This window comes from Oncorhynchus mykiss, chromosome 3, assembly GCF_057628025.1.
Source record: "Oncorhynchus mykiss isolate SJ-2025 chromosome 3, ASM5762802v1, whole genome shotgun sequence".
NCBI lineage: Eukaryota > Metazoa > Chordata > Actinopteri > Salmoniformes > Salmonidae > Oncorhynchus > Oncorhynchus mykiss.
The window spans coordinates 93,711,811-93,727,861 of record NC_143024.1 but is presented as its reverse complement, the minus strand read 5'-3'; the positions used below and the strand labels follow the sequence as shown (position 1 = coordinate 93,727,861).

Here is a 16,051-nt window from a genome sequence, read left to right as displayed (position 1 = left end):
AACACAGCTTCACATTATGTGTGTGTTTTCTCAACACAGCTTCACAGTATGTTTGGTTTTCTCTCAACACAGCTTCACATTATGTGTGGTTTCTCTCAACACAGCTTCACAGTATGTGTGGTTTCTCTCAACACAGCTTCACAGTATGTGTGTTTTCTCTCAACACAGCTTCACAGTATGTGTGGTTTTCTCTCAACACAGCTTCACAGTATGTGTGGTTTCTCTCAACACAGCTTCACAGTATGTGTGTTTTCTCTCAACACAGCTTCACAGTATGTGTGTTTTCTCTCAACACAGATTCACAGTATGTGTGTTGTCTCTCAACACAGTATGTGTGTCTTCTCTCAACACAGCTTCACAGTATGTGTGGTTTTCTCTCAACACAGCTTCACAGTATGTGTGATTTCTCTCAACACAGTATGTGTGTTTTCTCTCAACACAGCTTCACAGTATGTGTGTTGTCTCAACACAGCTTCACAGTATGTGTGTTTTCTCTCAACACAGTATGTGTGTTTTCTCAACACAGCTTCACAGTATGTGTGTTTTCTCAACACAGCTTCACAGTATGTGTGATTTCTCTCAACACAGTATGTGTGTTTTCTCAACACAGCTTCACAGTATGTGTGTTTTCTCAACACAGCTTCACAGTATGTGTGTTTTCTCTCAACACAGCTTCACAGTATGTGTGTTTTCTCTCAACACAGCTTCACAGTATGTGTGTTTTATCTCAACACAGCTTCACAGTATGTGTGTTTTCTCTCAACACAGCTTCACAGTACGTGTGTTGTCTCAACACAGCTTCACACTATGTGTGTTTTCTCTCAACACAGCTTCACACTATGTGTGGTTTTCTCTCAACACAGCTTCACATTATGTGTGTCTTCTCTCAACACAGCTTCACAGTATGTGTGTTTTCTCTCAACACAGCTTCACAGTATGTGTGAATTTCTCTCAACACAGCTTCACAGTATGTGTGTTTTCTCTCAACACAGCTTCACAGTATGTGTGTTTTCTCAACACCGTATGTGTGATTTCTCAACACAGTATGTGTGATTTCTCTCAACACAGCTTCACAGTATGTGTGTTTTCTCTCAACACAGCTTCACAGTATGTGTGTTTTCTCAACACAGCTTCACAGTATGTGTGTTTTCTCGCAACACAGCTTCACAGTATGTGTGTTTTATCTCAACACAGCTTCACAGAATGTGTGTTTTGTCTCTCAACACAGCTTCACAGTATGTGTGTTTTCTCTCAACACAGCTTCACAGAATGTGTGTTTTGTCTCTCAACACAGCTTCACAGTATGTGTGTTTTATCTCAACACAGCTTCACAGAATGTGTGTTTTGTCTCTCAACACAGCTTCACAGTATGTGTGTTTTATCTCAACACAGCTTCACAGAATGTGTGTTTTGTCTCTCAACACAGCTTCACAGTATGTGTGTGTTTTCTCAACACAGCTTCACAGTATGTTTGGTTTTCTCTCAACACAGCTTCACATTATGTGTGGTTTCTCTCAACACAGCTTCACAGTATGTGTGGTTTCTCTCAACACAGCTTCACAGTATGTGTGTTTTCTCTCAACACAGCTTCACATTATGTGTGTGTTTTCTCAACACAGCTTCACATTATGTGTGTGTTTTCTCAACACAGCTTCACAGTATGTTTGGTTTTCTCTCAACACAGCTTCACATTATGTGTGGTTTCTCTCAACACAGCTTCACAGTATGTGTGGTTTCTCTCAACACAGCTTCACAGTATGTGTGTTTTCTCTCAACACAGCTTCACAGTATGTGTGGTTTTCTCTCAACACAGCTTCACAGTATGTGTGGTTTCTCTCAACACAGCTTCACAGTATGTGTGTTTTCTCTCAACACAGCTTCACAGTATGTGTGTTTTCTCTCAACACAGATTCACAGTATGTGTGTTGTCTCTCAACACAGTATGTGTGTCTTCTCTCAACACAGCTTCACAGTATGTGTGTTTTCTCTCAACACAGCTTCACAGTATGTGTGTTTTCTCTCAACACAGCTTCACAGTATGTGTGATTTCTCTCAACACAGCTTCACAGTATGTGTGTTTTCTCTCAACACAGCTTCACAGTATGTGTGTTTTCTCTCAACACAGCTTCACAGTATGTGTGTTGTCTCAACACAGCTTCACACTATGCGTGTTTTCTCTCAACACAGCTTCACACTATGTGTGGTTTTCTCTCAACACAGCTTCACATTATGTGTGTCTTCTCTCAACACAGCTTCACAGTATGTGTGTTTTCTCTCAACACAGCTTCACACTATGTGTGGTTTTCTCTCAACACAGCTTCACATTATGTGTGTCTTCTCTCAACACAGCTTCACAGTATGTGTGTTTTCTCTCAACACAGCTTCACAGTATGTGTGTTGTCTCTCAACACAGTATGTTTGTTTTCTCCCAACACAGCTTCACAGTATGTGTGGTTTCTCTCAACACAGCTTCACAGTATGTGTGTTTTCTCTCAACACAGCTTCACAGTATGTGTGGTTTTATAACCTGTAGTCTTTTTGCAACAGACTTGAGACTTGTCTCCAGATTTAGTTCTGGGTTCCCGAGATTATATAATCTTACAGTCACGATAGTCAGGACCTTTAAATCAATCCAGTAGGCATTTTAGCTCACACACTCATTGTTTTGGTGTGTGTGTGTGTGTGTGTGTGTGTGTGTGTGTGTGTGTGTGTGTGTGTGTGTGTGTGTGTGTGTGTGTGTGTGTGTGTGTGTGTGTGTGTGTGTGTGTGCGTGCGTGTGTGTGTGTGTGCGTGTGTGAAGATAATGATTAAAAGAAGGAGATACAAGTAATGACAAACTACTGACTTGGAACTATCCTGGGTCAAAGTTCACCTAGGACATAAGAGAGGGGACAGAATTCCTACACGTTTCAGCTGGTCCTCTGTTGTTGTTGTGGTAGTGGTTTTGCAGCTGATGAGTTGAAGACCGAGAGCAAGAGAGAGAGAGGGAGTGAGAGAGAGAGGAGTGAGAAAAAAAGCGAGTGAGAGAGAGGGAGTGAGAAGAAAAGCGAGTGAGAGAGAGAGAGAGAGAGAGAGAAGGAAATCTGTATTCATGTAAGGAGTTTTGACAAGAAGACAACAGCCGTGTATGATAATGGATGCAGGTCAGCGTTTTGACCCCGAGCTTCCTGACGAAACCAGAAGCACCAGCAACACAGATATCGCAAGTGTGAACCAACATCCACCCTGCTTTCTAAACCTGCTGTTGGCGGTACAGGTAAGCCCCTTGGTGACTCAGCTAAGTGACAAAGCCATTGTTGTAGTTAAGTTGAATATATGTACGCATGACTGTAAGTTGCTTTGGATAAAAACGTCTGCATTATGTCATATATTATAGTATATATTAGATGTGTACTTCCTCTTGAATCAGTTCAACATGAAGAGGTATAGAGAAACATGCAGTGACCACAGACCACATGCAGGATGTTGTTTAAATCTCAGTTGGTACCTACCTACCTACCACTGGCTAGCTGTTGGTACCTACCTACCACTGGCTAGCTGTTGGTACCTACCTACCACTGGCTAGCTGTTGGTACCTACCTACCACTGGCTAGCTGTTAGTACCTACCTACCACTGGCTTGTTGTTGGTACCTACCTACCACTGGCTAGCTGTTGGTACCTACCTACCACTGGCTAGCTGTTAGTACCTACCTACCACTGGCTAGCTGTTGGTACCTACCTACCTACCACTGGCTAGATGTTGGTACCTACCTACCACTGGCTTGTTGTTGGTACCTACCTACCAATGGCTAGCTGTTGGTACCTACCTACCACTGGCTAGCTGTTGGTACCTACCTACCACTGGCTAGCTGTTGGTACCTACCTACCAATGGCTAGCTGTTGGTACCTACCTACCACTGGCTAGCTGTTGGTACCTACCTACCACTGGCTAGCTGTTGGTACCTACCTACCACTGGCTAGCTGTTGGTACTTACCGACCACTGGCTAGCTGTTGGTACTTACATACCACAAACTAGCTATTGGTACCTACCTACCTACCACTGGCTAGCTGTTGGTACTTACCTACCACTGGCTAGCTGTTGGTACCTACCTACCACTGGCTAGCTGTTGGTACCTACCTACCACTGGCTAGCTGTTGGTACCTACCTACCACTGGCTAGCTGTTGGTACCTACCTACCACTGGCTAGCTGTTGGTACCTACCTACCACTGGCTAGCTGTTGGTACCAACCTACCACTGGCTAGCTGTTGGTACCTACCTACCACTGGCTAGCTGTTGGTATCAACCTACCACTGACTAGCTGTTGGTACCTACCTACCACTGGCTAGCTGTTGGTATCAACCTACCACTGGCTAGCTGTTGGTACCTACCTACCACTGGCTAGCTGTTGGTACCTACCTACCACTGGCTAGCTGTTGGTACCTACCTACCACTGGCTTGCTCTTTGTACCTGTTTCATACTGCAGTTCTTGTGAATCTCTCTCTCTCTACAGCATGTGTTTGTGCAGTGCTCTCTGCTGGTTCTGGTCCTCGGTGTGTTGCAGCAACATCTACTGTTACAGGATGGAGAGAGAGAGAGGTTACTGTCCTCCATGTTGTTCTACTCCGCTCTCTCCACTCTGATACAGAGCTGTCTGGGGACATGGTGAGGAATTCCTCACAATCAATCAATTAGTTTGCCCTTTTTAAAAATTCTCTCACTCACACCTGTCTATGATGATCAAACCAAACATTTAAACACATTGACTGACGTGAATACAATCAGAACTCTCTCATCCTCAGCCTCCCTCTGGTCCAGGCTCCATCTCTGGAAACCCTGATCCCTGCTGTAGTCCTCACTGCCCAGATTGGTGAGTTCGCTACGTCAATCTGACAACCTACCATTTACCTCAGGCCAAGTTCACACTCAGGTTGTACAACTGATGTAAAACTCATTTGACACAACGTTGTTTGTCAAACTCATAAAAAAATGTCACAACCGTTGTGTCAAATGCGTTGTCTATCAGTTGTACAACATGAGTGTGAACATGGCCTTTGTATCTCGTTGTGGTTAATGGTACGACCGGTATTGATTTCCTGCAGTTACTGAACCGGCCTGCAGAGGGCACTGTGAGGAGAGTGAGGAGGACATCCTGCCCAGAGCCAACCCAGTCAGAGAGGTACTGTACTCAGGCTGTAGTGTTGCTGTCCGTGGTGCTGAACCCACAGACCAGACCACCTCCTCTTCTCACATTCAGGAGTTATGTTTAGATTAAAACATTTTTTCATGATCTTTATCAAGAGAATTTACTACTACAATAGTAAATCAAATCAAATCGAATTCTATTTGTCACATGCGCCGAATACAACAGATGTAGTAGACCTTACAGTGAAATGCTGAATACAACAGGTGTAGTAGACCTCACAGTGAAATGCTGAATACAACAGGTGTAGTAGACCTTTCAGTGAAATGCTGAATACAACAGGTGTAGTAGACCTTACAGTGAAATGCTGAATACAACAGGTGTAGCAGACCTTACAGTGAAATGCTGAATACAACAGGTGTAGTAGACCTCACAGTGAAATGATGAATACAACAGGTGTAGTAGACCTTATAGTGAAATACTGAATACAACAGGTGTAGTAGACCTTACAGTGAAATGCCGAATACAACAGGTGTAGTAGACCTTACAGTGAAATGCCGAATACAACAGGTGTAGTAGACCTTACAGTGAAATGCTGAATACAACAGGTGTAGTAGACCTTACAGTGAAATGCTGAATACAACAGGTGTAGTAGACCTTACAGTAAAATGATGAATACAACAGGTGTAGTAGACCTTACAGTGAAATGCTGAATACAACAGGTGTAGTAGACCTTACAGTGAAATGCTGAATACAACAGGTGTAGTAGACCTACAGCTTTAAGAAGTTAAGTAAAAAATAGAAAATAAAAGTAACAAATAATTAAACAGTAAAATAACAATAGATACATTCAATGTGGAGGCTATATACAGGGTATTACGGTACAGAGTCAATGTGGAGGCTATATACAGGGTGTTACGGTACAGAGTCAATGTGAAGGTTATATACAGGGTATTACGGTACAGAGTCAATGTGGAGGCTATATACAGGGTATTACGGTACAGAGTCAATGTGGAGGCTATATACAGGGTGTTACGGTACAGAGTCAATGTGGAGGCTATATACAGGGTGTTACAGTACAGAGTCAATGTGGAGGCTATATACAGGGTGTTACGGTACAGAGTCAATGTGGAGGCTATATACAGGGTGTTACAGTACAGAGTCAATGTGGAGGCTATATACAGGGGGTACCGGTACAGAGTCAATGTGGAGGCTATATACAGGGTGTTACGGTACAGAGTCAATGTGGGGGCTATATACAGGGTATTACGGTACAGAGTCAATGTGGAGGCTATATACAGGGTGTTACAGTACAGAGTCAATGTGGAGGCTATATACAGGGTATTACAGTACAGAGTCAATGTGGAGGCTATATACAGGGTGTTACGGTACAGAGTCAATGTGGAGGCTATATACAGGGGGTACCGGTACAGAGTCAATGTGGAGGCTATATACAGGGTGTTACGGTACAGAGTCAATGTGGAGGCTATATACAGGGGGTACCGGTACAGAGTCAATGTGGAGGCTATATACAGGGTGTTACGGTACAGAGTCAATGTGGAGGCTATATACAGGGTGTTACGGTACAGAGTCAATGTGGAGGCTATATACAGGGTGTTACAGTACAGAGTCAATGTGGAGGCTATATACAGGGTGTTACTGTACAGAGTCAATGTGGAGGCTATATACAGGGGTACAGAGTCAATGTGGAGGCTATATACAGGGTGTTACAGTACAGAGTCAATGTGGAGGCTATATACAGGGTGTTACAGTACAGAGTCAATGTGGAGGCTATATACAGGGTATTACGGTACAGAGTCAATGTGGAGGCTATATACAGGGTGTTACAGTACAGAGTCAATGTGGAGGCTATATACAGGGTGTTACGGTACAGAGTCAATGTGGAGGCTATATACAGGGTATTACGGTACAGAGTCAATGTGGAGGCTATATACAGGGTGTTACAGTACAGAGTCAATGTGGAGGCTATATACAGGGTGTTACGGTACAGAGTCAATGTGGAGGCTATATACAGGGTGTTACAGTACAGAGTCAATGTGGAGGCTATATACAGGGTATTACGGTACAGAGTCAATGTGGAGGCTATATACAGGGTGTTACGGTGTTAGGGTGTCTCTGTTCTAGTCTAATGCTGGGCCATATCTAATCTCTCTCTGTGTGTTCCTATGTAGCTCCAGGGTATGACTGTGATAGTGGGCATGGTCCAGCTGGTTCTGGGTGTGACAGGTCTGAGTGGTGTGGTTCTGAGACACTGTGGTCCGCTGGTCATAGCCCCTCTGTTGTGTCTACTGGGCTTCTCCATCTACAGAGAGGCTGCTCTGCTCTGCTCAGACCACTGGGCCATCGCTGCACTGTACGTTTCTCTGTCTGTCTGTCTGTCTGTCTGTCTGTCTGTCTGTCTGTCTGTCTGTCTGTCTGTCTGTCTGTCCGTCCGTCCGTCCGTCCGTCCTTCTGTGAATCCGTCTGTCTGTCTGTCTGTCTGTCTGTCTGTCTGTCCGTCCGTCTGTCCGTCTGTCCGTCTGTCTGTCCGTCCGTCCGTCCGTCCGTCCGTCCTTCTGTGAATCCGTCTGTCTGTCTGTCAGTCTCTGTGTCTGTCTGTCTGTCTGTCTGTCTGTCTGTCTGTCTGTCTGTCTGTCCGTCCGTCCTTCTGTAAATCCGTCTGTCTGTCTGTCTGTCTGTCTGTCTGTCTGTCTGTCTGTCTGTCTGTCTGTCCGTCCGTCCGTCCTTCTGTGAATCCGTCTGTCTGTCTGTCTGTCTGTCTGTCTGTCTGTCTGTCTGTCTGTCTGTCTGTCTGTCTGTCCGTCCGTCTCTGTCCATCTGTGTGTCTATATGTCTGTCCGTTTGTCCGTCAGTCTGTCCGTCCTCTGCTTTCAAATGCTATTTTTTTTTATACCTTACTTTGTCAAACTCTCATGCATTCAGCCATGTTTTTTTTGTGAACTTTTATGAATATCTAAATTGTAATATCTGAATATCTGAATGAACACTGTCCTGTTTCTCTGTGTAGGACAGTCATCCTCCTAGTGCTCCTGTCCCAGCATCTACGCTCCTACATGCTCCCAGCATGCCTCAGCATGCCTCAGCTGCCTGTCTGCAGGATGCTCTCTGTGAGTCTCTCCTGATTGGTTGATTGATTGTACCCTTTCTGACACGCTTACAACGTTTGAGGGAAATCCCTTTCTTTTTTCTTTTCCCCTTTTAGCAAGAAAATCAAAGTACATTACTGTAGATGTGAAACTGTATATATATATATATATATATATATATATATATTATTTTATATATTTATATATGTTTTTTGCAGTTGCTGCTTCCCCTACTGAGTGTGTGGGCTCTGTGTGAAGTCTTGGAGAGTTTTGGGGTTTTACGTCTTCGTTCCGTCTCCGAGCTGCTGCCGGCACTGAAGACGAGCAACACTTCCCTTCCCGAACTTTTACGGTCGGACCCCTTCACTGTGCCGTGGCTCAGTCCCCCTCTGGCAGGTCAGCAGAGACCATTAACACTAACGATACGCTGTGCTATACTCTCCGGTGACATGCTTCTAAGATAATACTCAGCGGTGGAACATAGAGTCTCGTACATTTTAGTCTCCGTCTATGGCATCAATCAAATATAGAAAATATTTTTAAGGTTAATCAAATCAAATTAAATCAAGCTACAGTCTACAGGCCAGTCTCAAATTAAATCAAATCAAATGTATTTATATAGCCCTTCGTACATCAGCTGATATCTCAAAGTGCTGGACAGAAACCCAGCCTAAAACCCCAAACAGCAAGCAATGCAGGTGTAGAAACATGGTAATGTTAATGTCATGTTGTAAATATAAAAGTATGATCTCTCCATATATACTGTGTGTGTGTGTGTGCGCGCGCGTGTGTGTGTGCGTATGTGTGTGTGTGTGTGTGTGTGTGCGCGCGTGTGCGTGTGTGTGTGTGTGTGCGTTTCTGTGTGTGTGTGTGTGTGTGTGTGTGTGTGCATGCGTGTGTGTGTGTGCGTGCGTGCGTGTGTGTGTGTGTGTGTGTGAAGCTGAGATAGGTCTACCCCTGCTGTCAGTTCGAGGCATGGCGGCTGGTGTCGTTGCAGCCCTCTCCTCCTCTGTCAGTTCAGTGGGGATGTACCTGCTAACGGCCCGGCTCCTGGGAGTCCCCCCTCCCCCCGCAGCAGCCTGTAACAGGGGCCTTGGGTCCCAGGGTCTTGGCAGTGTGGTGGCTGGCCTGATGGGGGCGCCACTGGGGCTCAGCAGCAGTGTCCCCAACACCTGTACTCTTGGACTCAGCCAGGTAGTGATGATGATGTCATGTGAACATCATTTAGAAGTCTGTTTATGTGTTTATCTCTTGATGGTCAGTTTCCCAGAAGCAGCTCAAGCCTAGTCCTTGACTAGCGGCTTCATTTAAGTCCCAATGAGTCTCAGGATAGGAGTGCTGGTCTAGGATCAGGTCAACACTCGTATTCAATATGGTTTAAAAGGGAAAACTGACCAGCCCTCCTACTCTGAGACACGTTGTGAGCGCTGATTTAGCCAATCTGCATACAGTGTCTATGTTTGACCCCTGCTCCTCTCTCTCCTCCTAGTCTGGGTCAAGGTGGACAGTGTGTTTTGACTCTTTCTCCTGCTCCTCTCTCTCCTCCTAGTCTGGGTCAAGGTGGACAGTGTGTTTTGACTCTTTCCCCTGCTCCTCTCTCTCCTCCTAGTCTGGGTCCAGGTGGACAGTGTGTTTTGACTCTTTCTCCTGCTCCTCTCTCTCCTCCTAGTCTGGGTCAAGGTGGACAGTGTGTTTTGACTCTTTCTCCTGCTCCTCTCCCTCCTCCTAGTCTGGGTCAAGGTGGACAGTGTGTTTTGACTCTTTCCCCTGCTCCTCTCTCTCCTCCTAATCTGGGTCCATGTGGACAGTGTGTTTTGACTCTTTCTCCTGCTCCTCTCTCTCCTCCTAGTCTGGGTCAAGGTGGACAGTGTGTTTTGACTCTTTCTCCTGCTCCTCTCTCTGCTCCTAGTCAAGGTGGACAGTGTGTTTTGACTCTGTCTCCTGCTCCTCTCTCTCCTCCTAGTCTGGGTCAAGGTGGACAGTGTGTTTTGACTCTTTCCCCTGATCCAGTCTGGGTCCAGGTGGACAGTGTGTTTTGACTCTTTCTCCTGCTCCTCTCTCTCCTCCTAGTCTGGGTCAAGGTGGACAGTGTGTTTTGACTCTTTCTCCTGCTCCTCTCTCTCCTCCTAGTCTGGGTCCAGGTGGACAGTGTGTTTTGACTCTTTCTCCTGCTCCTCTCTCTCCTCCTAGTCTGGGTCCAGGTGGACAGTGTGTTTTGACTCTTTCTCCTGCTCCTCTCTCTCCTCCTAGTTTGGGTCAAGGTGGACAGTGTGTTTTGACTCTTTCTCCTGCTCCTCTCCCTCCTCCTAGTCTGGGTCAAGGTGGACAGTGTGTTTTGACTCTTTCCCCTGCTCCTCTCTCTCCTCCTAATCTGGGTCCATGTGGACAGTGTGTTTTGACTCTTTCTCCTGCTCCTCTCTCTCCTCCTAGTCTGGGTCAAGGTGGACAGTGTGTTTTGACTCTTTCTCCTGCTCCTCTCTCTGCTCCTAGTCAAGGTGGACAGTGTGTTTTGACTCTGTCTCCTGCTCCTCTCTCTCCTCCTAGTCTGGGTCAAGGTGGACAGTGTGTTTTGACTCTTTCCCCTGATCCAGTCTGGGTCCAGGTGGACAGTGTGTTTTGACTCTTTCTCCTGCTCCTCTCTCTCCTCCTAGTCTGGGTCAAGGTGGACAGTGTGTTTTGACTCTTTCTCCTGCTCCTCTCTCTCCTCCTAGTCTGGGTCCAGGTGGACAGTGTGTTTTGACTCTTTCTCCTGCTCCTCTCTCTCCTCCTAGTCTGGGTCCAGGTGGACAGTGTGTTTTGACTCTTTCTCCTGCTCCTCTCTCTCCTCCTAGTTTGGGTCAAGGTGGACAGTGTGTTTTGACTCTTTCTCCTGCTCCTCTCTCTCCTCCTAGTCTGGGTCAAGGTGGACAGTGTGTTTTGACTCTTTCTCCTGCTCCTCTCTCTCCTCCTAGTCTGAGGCAAGGTGGACAGTGTGTTTTGACTCTTTCTCCTGCTCCTCTCTCTCCTCCTAGTCTGGGTCAAGGTGGACAGTGTGTTTTGACTCTTTCTCCTGCTCCTCTCTCTCCTCCTAGTCTGGGTCCAGGTGGACAGTGCAACTGGCAGCCATCTTGGGACTGGCCCTAGGAGTGTCGCCTCGACTGACACAGCTCATCACTTCTGTCCCCTTGGCCATCTACGGTTAGTTTAATTATCTGTCCTCTGTCTGTCTTCGTCTAGCGTGTCTGCATGTTATTTTTCTGACTAGAGGAAAGAATAACTGATTAAAAGTTGATCAATTTCTCCTCTCTCTCTCTCTCTCTCCATTCCTGTTCAGGTGCTCTTCTCAGTGTAACGTACACTATTGCCGTGGCTACAGGTGTGAGGTACTTCCAGTTCACGCACATCGACTCTGGTCGTAACATCTTCAACATCGGCTTGGCTGTCTTCATGTCTCTAGTGCTGCCTCACTGGTTCCTCATGCAGACCGTCTTTATTAACACTGGTAATTTCTCTCATTTTAGCCTGGTCCCAGATCTGTTTGTGTCGTAGAGTCAACTCCAAGCAGACTTTAGACCAGTCTACTCTGACCTCAGCCTGGTCCCAGATCTGTTTGTGAAGTAGAGTCAACTCCAAGCAGACTTTAGACCAGCCTACTCTGACCTCAGCCTGGTCCCAGATCTGTTTGTGAAGTAGAGTCAACTCCAAGCAGACTTTAGACCAGCCTACTCTGACCTCAGCCTGGTCCCAGATCTGTTTGTGAAGTAGAGTCAACTCCAAGCAGACTTTAGACCAGTCTACTCTGACATCAGCCTGGTTCCAGATCTGTTTGTGAAGTAGAGTCAACTCCACAACTCTGTTTGTGCTCTCCTTCTACTTCACAAACAGATCTGGGACCTGGCTACTCTGACATTACACAGCCAGGGACAATAGATCAATGTGGCTAAATGTGTGTCTTGCCCATATCCTGATCGTGTGTATACCTGTACAGGTATGGTCAGTGTTGATGTCCTTCTCCATTCTCTTCTGACCTCACCTGTGCTCCTGGTGGGCATCCTGGCTTTCCTATTGGACAATACAGTATCGGGTAAAGTACATTGTGCTATCTATTTCCACATTGGGGCGGCAGGTAGCCTAGTGGTTAGAGCGTTGGACTAGTAACTAGTAACCAGTAACCAGCAGGTAGTCTAGTGGTTAGAGCGTTGGACTAGTAACCAGCAGGTAGCCTAGTGGTTAGAGCGTTGGACTAGTAACCAGCAGGTAGTCTAGTGGTTAGAGCGTTGGACTAGTAACTAGTATCCAGCAGGTAGCCTAGTGGTTAGAGCGTTGGACTAGTAACCAGCAGGTAGCCTAGTGGTTAGAGTGTTGGACTAGTAACCAGCAGGTAGCCTAGTGGTTAGAGCGTTGGACTAGTAACCAGCAGGTAGCCTAGTGGTTAGAGCGTTGGACTAGTAACCAGCAGGTAGCCTAGTGGTTAGAGCGTTGGACTAGTAACTAGCAGGTAGCCTAGTGGTTAGAGCGTTGGACTAGTAACCAGCAGGTACTCTAGTGGTTAGAGTGTTGGACTAGTAACCAGCAGGTAGCCTAGTGGTTAGAGCGTTGGACTAGTAACCCCAAAGGTTGCAGGATCGAATTCCTTAACTGAGATGGTAAAAAATTATCTGTCGTACTGCCCCTGAACAAGGCAGTTAAACCCACTGTTCCCCAGTAGGCCGTCATTGTAAATAAGAATGTGTTCTTTACCGACTTGCCTCGTTAAATAAAGGTTAAAAATAAAACAAAATCATAAAAGTTGTTGATGATACAAGCATAGAAATATAGTAACTAGAACAGTCCCATTCGAATCAATGTGGACTGATGGGCTTTATCCGTTCTAGTCATTATTTATATGGTTATAAGTTATTTTTAAAAAAATACTCTAACCTATCAAATGCATGATTCATTAACTCATAGAGCACCTGATCATGATTAATTAACTCATAGAGCACCTGAACATTATTAATTAACTCATAGAGCACCTGAACATGATTCATTAACTCATAGAGCACCTGAACATGATTCATTAACTCATAGAGCACCTGAACATGATTCATTAACTCATAGAGCACCTGAACATGATTCATTAACTCATAGAGCACCTGAACATGATTCATTAACTCATAGAGCACCTGAATATGATTCATTAACTCATATTGCACCTGAACATGATTCATTAACTCATAGAGCACCCGATCATGATTCATTAACTCATATAGCACCCGATCATGATTCATTAACTCATATTGCACCAGATCATGATTCATTAACTCATATTGCACCCGATCATGATTCATTAACTCATATTGCACCAGATCATGATTCATTAACTCATATTGCACCCGATCATGATTCATTAATAATGTTTTCGGTGAAAAGAAAAGTTTATACGCAGACTCTCAGCTTTTAAAAATGATGTCCAAAACACCAGGCCTTAGTGTAACGACAGGTGCCACGTCCTCATGTGTCTATGTTCTTCTCACAGGGTCTTCATCGGAGAGAGGACTTGACTCAGCGGAGATGGAGAAGACAGGATGGACATCAGTCAACAGTGAGCCAGGGTATCACCAGGAAGTGGAGTTAATTTACGAGTCCCCTTATCTCCTGAGAAGACTGTGGAAGTTACCTTGGTTACGGACGGCCCCCTTCTCTGCCTGTAGGATCACAGATGATGGAGACGTACTGTAGAGTCCCGTCGGAGGACAGTAGGTCTCGTTTCACTAAGTTAAAATTGTGCGGTATTGATATGTAAAGACAAGGGACTGTGGACGATAGGCATGATATGGTATTAGCTAATGATAACATATAATAATGATAATGCTAAACATATAATCGTGTATATGCCACACTGTCTATGAAATGTACTGTGTGTCGACGTAGTTAAGTGCCCTGAACAGAGTTGACTTGTGTGATAGTGGGTTTGTATTGGTGGAGTATTGGCATAGCTGCAGGAAGATGGTTTGAGTTGGGGGTTTTGCATGCATCTATAAATCACATTTGTGTAGTGGCAGTTGAGAAGAAGTGTTTTAATGGGTTTCCGACACATGGAAATGCAGGATTGATTTCTTTTCTTTCATTTTATAAATGCATTTCATACAATTCTACGTAATTTAAATGATATAAGATATTATTAAAAAAATATATATATTTTTTAACCCACACACATTACTGACATGAGTGGCTACTCTGACTGACACACTGAAATCAACAAAAAATGAACTGGACTTGAATGCAAACAGTGGCCCAGGCCACTGAAGAGACTGTTGTGAGCCAGTTTCATCATAGTGCTTGATGGTTTTTGCGACTGCACATGAAGAAACTGTAAAAGTTCTTGAAATTTTCCAGATTGACTGACCTCCATGTCTTAAAGTAATGATGGACTGTCGTTTCTCTCTGCTTATTTGAGCTGTTCTTGCCATAATATGTAGTTGGTATTTTACCAAATAGGGCTATCTTCTGTATACCACCCCTACCTTGTCACAACACAACTGATTGGCTCAAATGCATTAAGGAGGAAAGAAATTACACAAATTAACTTTTAATAAGGCACACCTGTTCCCGCTCCTCCTCCCTTGTGCTCGAGGGCGTGAGGCTACCCTTCTTTACACACACCTGTCCCCATCATTACACGCACCTGTCACCATCATTACACGCACCTGTCACCATCATTACGCGCACCTGTCTCCATCATTACGCGCACCTGTCACCATCATTACGCGCATCAGCACTCATCGGACTCACCTGGACTTCTTTACGTTGTTGATTACCCCCTATATATTTCTGTCTGTTCCTCGGTGGTGTTCCCTTGGTCCGAATTAATTGTTGTTATGTGTTCCTGTCCAGACGCTGTTCCTGTTCCGCTTCATGTCCGTCAGTTATTAAACCTTCACTCCCTCTACCTGCTTCTCATCTCTTGCATCGATCCTTCCAGGTGACTACCTCATGAAGCTGGTTGAGAGAATGTGCAAAGCTGTCATCAAGGCAAAAATTGGTTACATTGAAGAATCTCAACTATAAGATATATTTTGATTAACACTTTTTTGGTTACTGAATGATTCCATATGTGTTATTTTATGGTTTTGATGTCTTCACTATTATTCTACAATGTTAAAACAAGTAAAAATAAAGAAATACCCTGGAATGAGTAGGTGTGTCCAAATCTTTGACTGGTACTGTATATATATATATAATAGGCTACAGTAGGCTACTAAATAAACTTTTCAGTGCCACTTTTCAGAATCACCCAATGATGAAGGCATACAATAGGCTATAAGTCACGGTGATGGCCGATGCCAATAGCCTATCTCAAGATAAGATACTTCGAAAAAACAGTGCTGTTCACTCAGAATTGCTCAAAAGTCGATGAGAATTATTATTGTTTTTGCTTCTACAGACAGACTAGTCTTCTGTTTTCAGCAGTAAGGATTCTAGCGAAAGGCAAACGGACAGCCTCAACCAACCGTAGAAATGTAATCCATAGATGGCATCTATTGATTCAAGTCAGGACTGGCTAGCGTACCCATGAGGTCAGAGGTTACAAAACCCTTCTATGGATTATATGTCTATGGCCACAACACAACAAGCCGTTCTATATTTGGGCGGTCTGCTTCTTTTTTTTTTTAGAAGCTGTTGATCGTCTGTGACTAAATTATGATCTCTGGTGTAGTATTCTGAATCGTTTATTTATTTATTTTTTATATATCATTTTGGAAATATTATTTAATTTGATCAAGGGGGTTCCGCAGCACCTCCAGCACCCCTACTATGAACATTAGTATTTTAAATAATAAATCATGACGAATGAATAA

General features: G+C 44.6%; 1 protein-coding gene across 2 annotated transcripts; it reads left to right on the top strand.

Moving 5' to 3' along the window:
- The first annotated feature begins 2,847 nt into the window (after positions 1 to 2,847).
- Positions 2,848 to 15,388, top strand: slc23a3 (solute carrier family 23 member 3). 2 transcript variants are annotated; one of them, XM_036975328.2, is made up of 13 exons: positions 2,848 to 3,256; positions 4,495 to 4,646; positions 4,784 to 4,851; positions 5,084 to 5,160; positions 7,317 to 7,498; positions 8,153 to 8,252; positions 8,450 to 8,627; positions 9,172 to 9,425; positions 11,303 to 11,408; positions 11,545 to 11,712; positions 12,199 to 12,294; positions 13,729 to 13,948; positions 15,087 to 15,388. In XM_036975328.2, exons 1-12 carry the CDS (start codon positions 3,128 to 3,130, stop codon positions 13,929 to 13,931), a joined length of 1,713 nt encoding a protein of 570 aa, XP_036831223.1. In that variant the 5' UTR covers positions 2,848 to 3,127; the 3' UTR covers positions 13,932 to 13,948; positions 15,087 to 15,388. The 2 variants fall into 2 exon arrangements, with proteins under 2 accessions (XP_036831223.1, XP_036831224.1); XM_036975329.2 differs by having other exon boundaries at positions 2,860 to 3,256; positions 13,729 to 15,388.
- Positions 15,389 to 16,051: the final 663 nt, after the last annotated feature.

Bases quoted from the DNA above. Each gene is read 5' to 3' on its own strand.
- slc23a3 (XM_036975328.2), top strand. From the start codon at position 3,128: ATGATAATGGATGCAGGTCAGCGTTTTGACCCCGAGCTTCCTGACGAA. The intron at 4,852-5,083 runs GTGAGTTCGCTA...GATTTCCTGCAG, and splicing joins AGTCCTCACTGCCCAGATTG to TTACTGAACCGGCCTGCAGA. The intron at 8,253-8,449 runs GTGAGTCTCTCC...TGTTTTTTGCAG, and splicing joins CTGTCTGCAGGATGCTCTCT to TTGCTGCTTCCCCTACTGAG.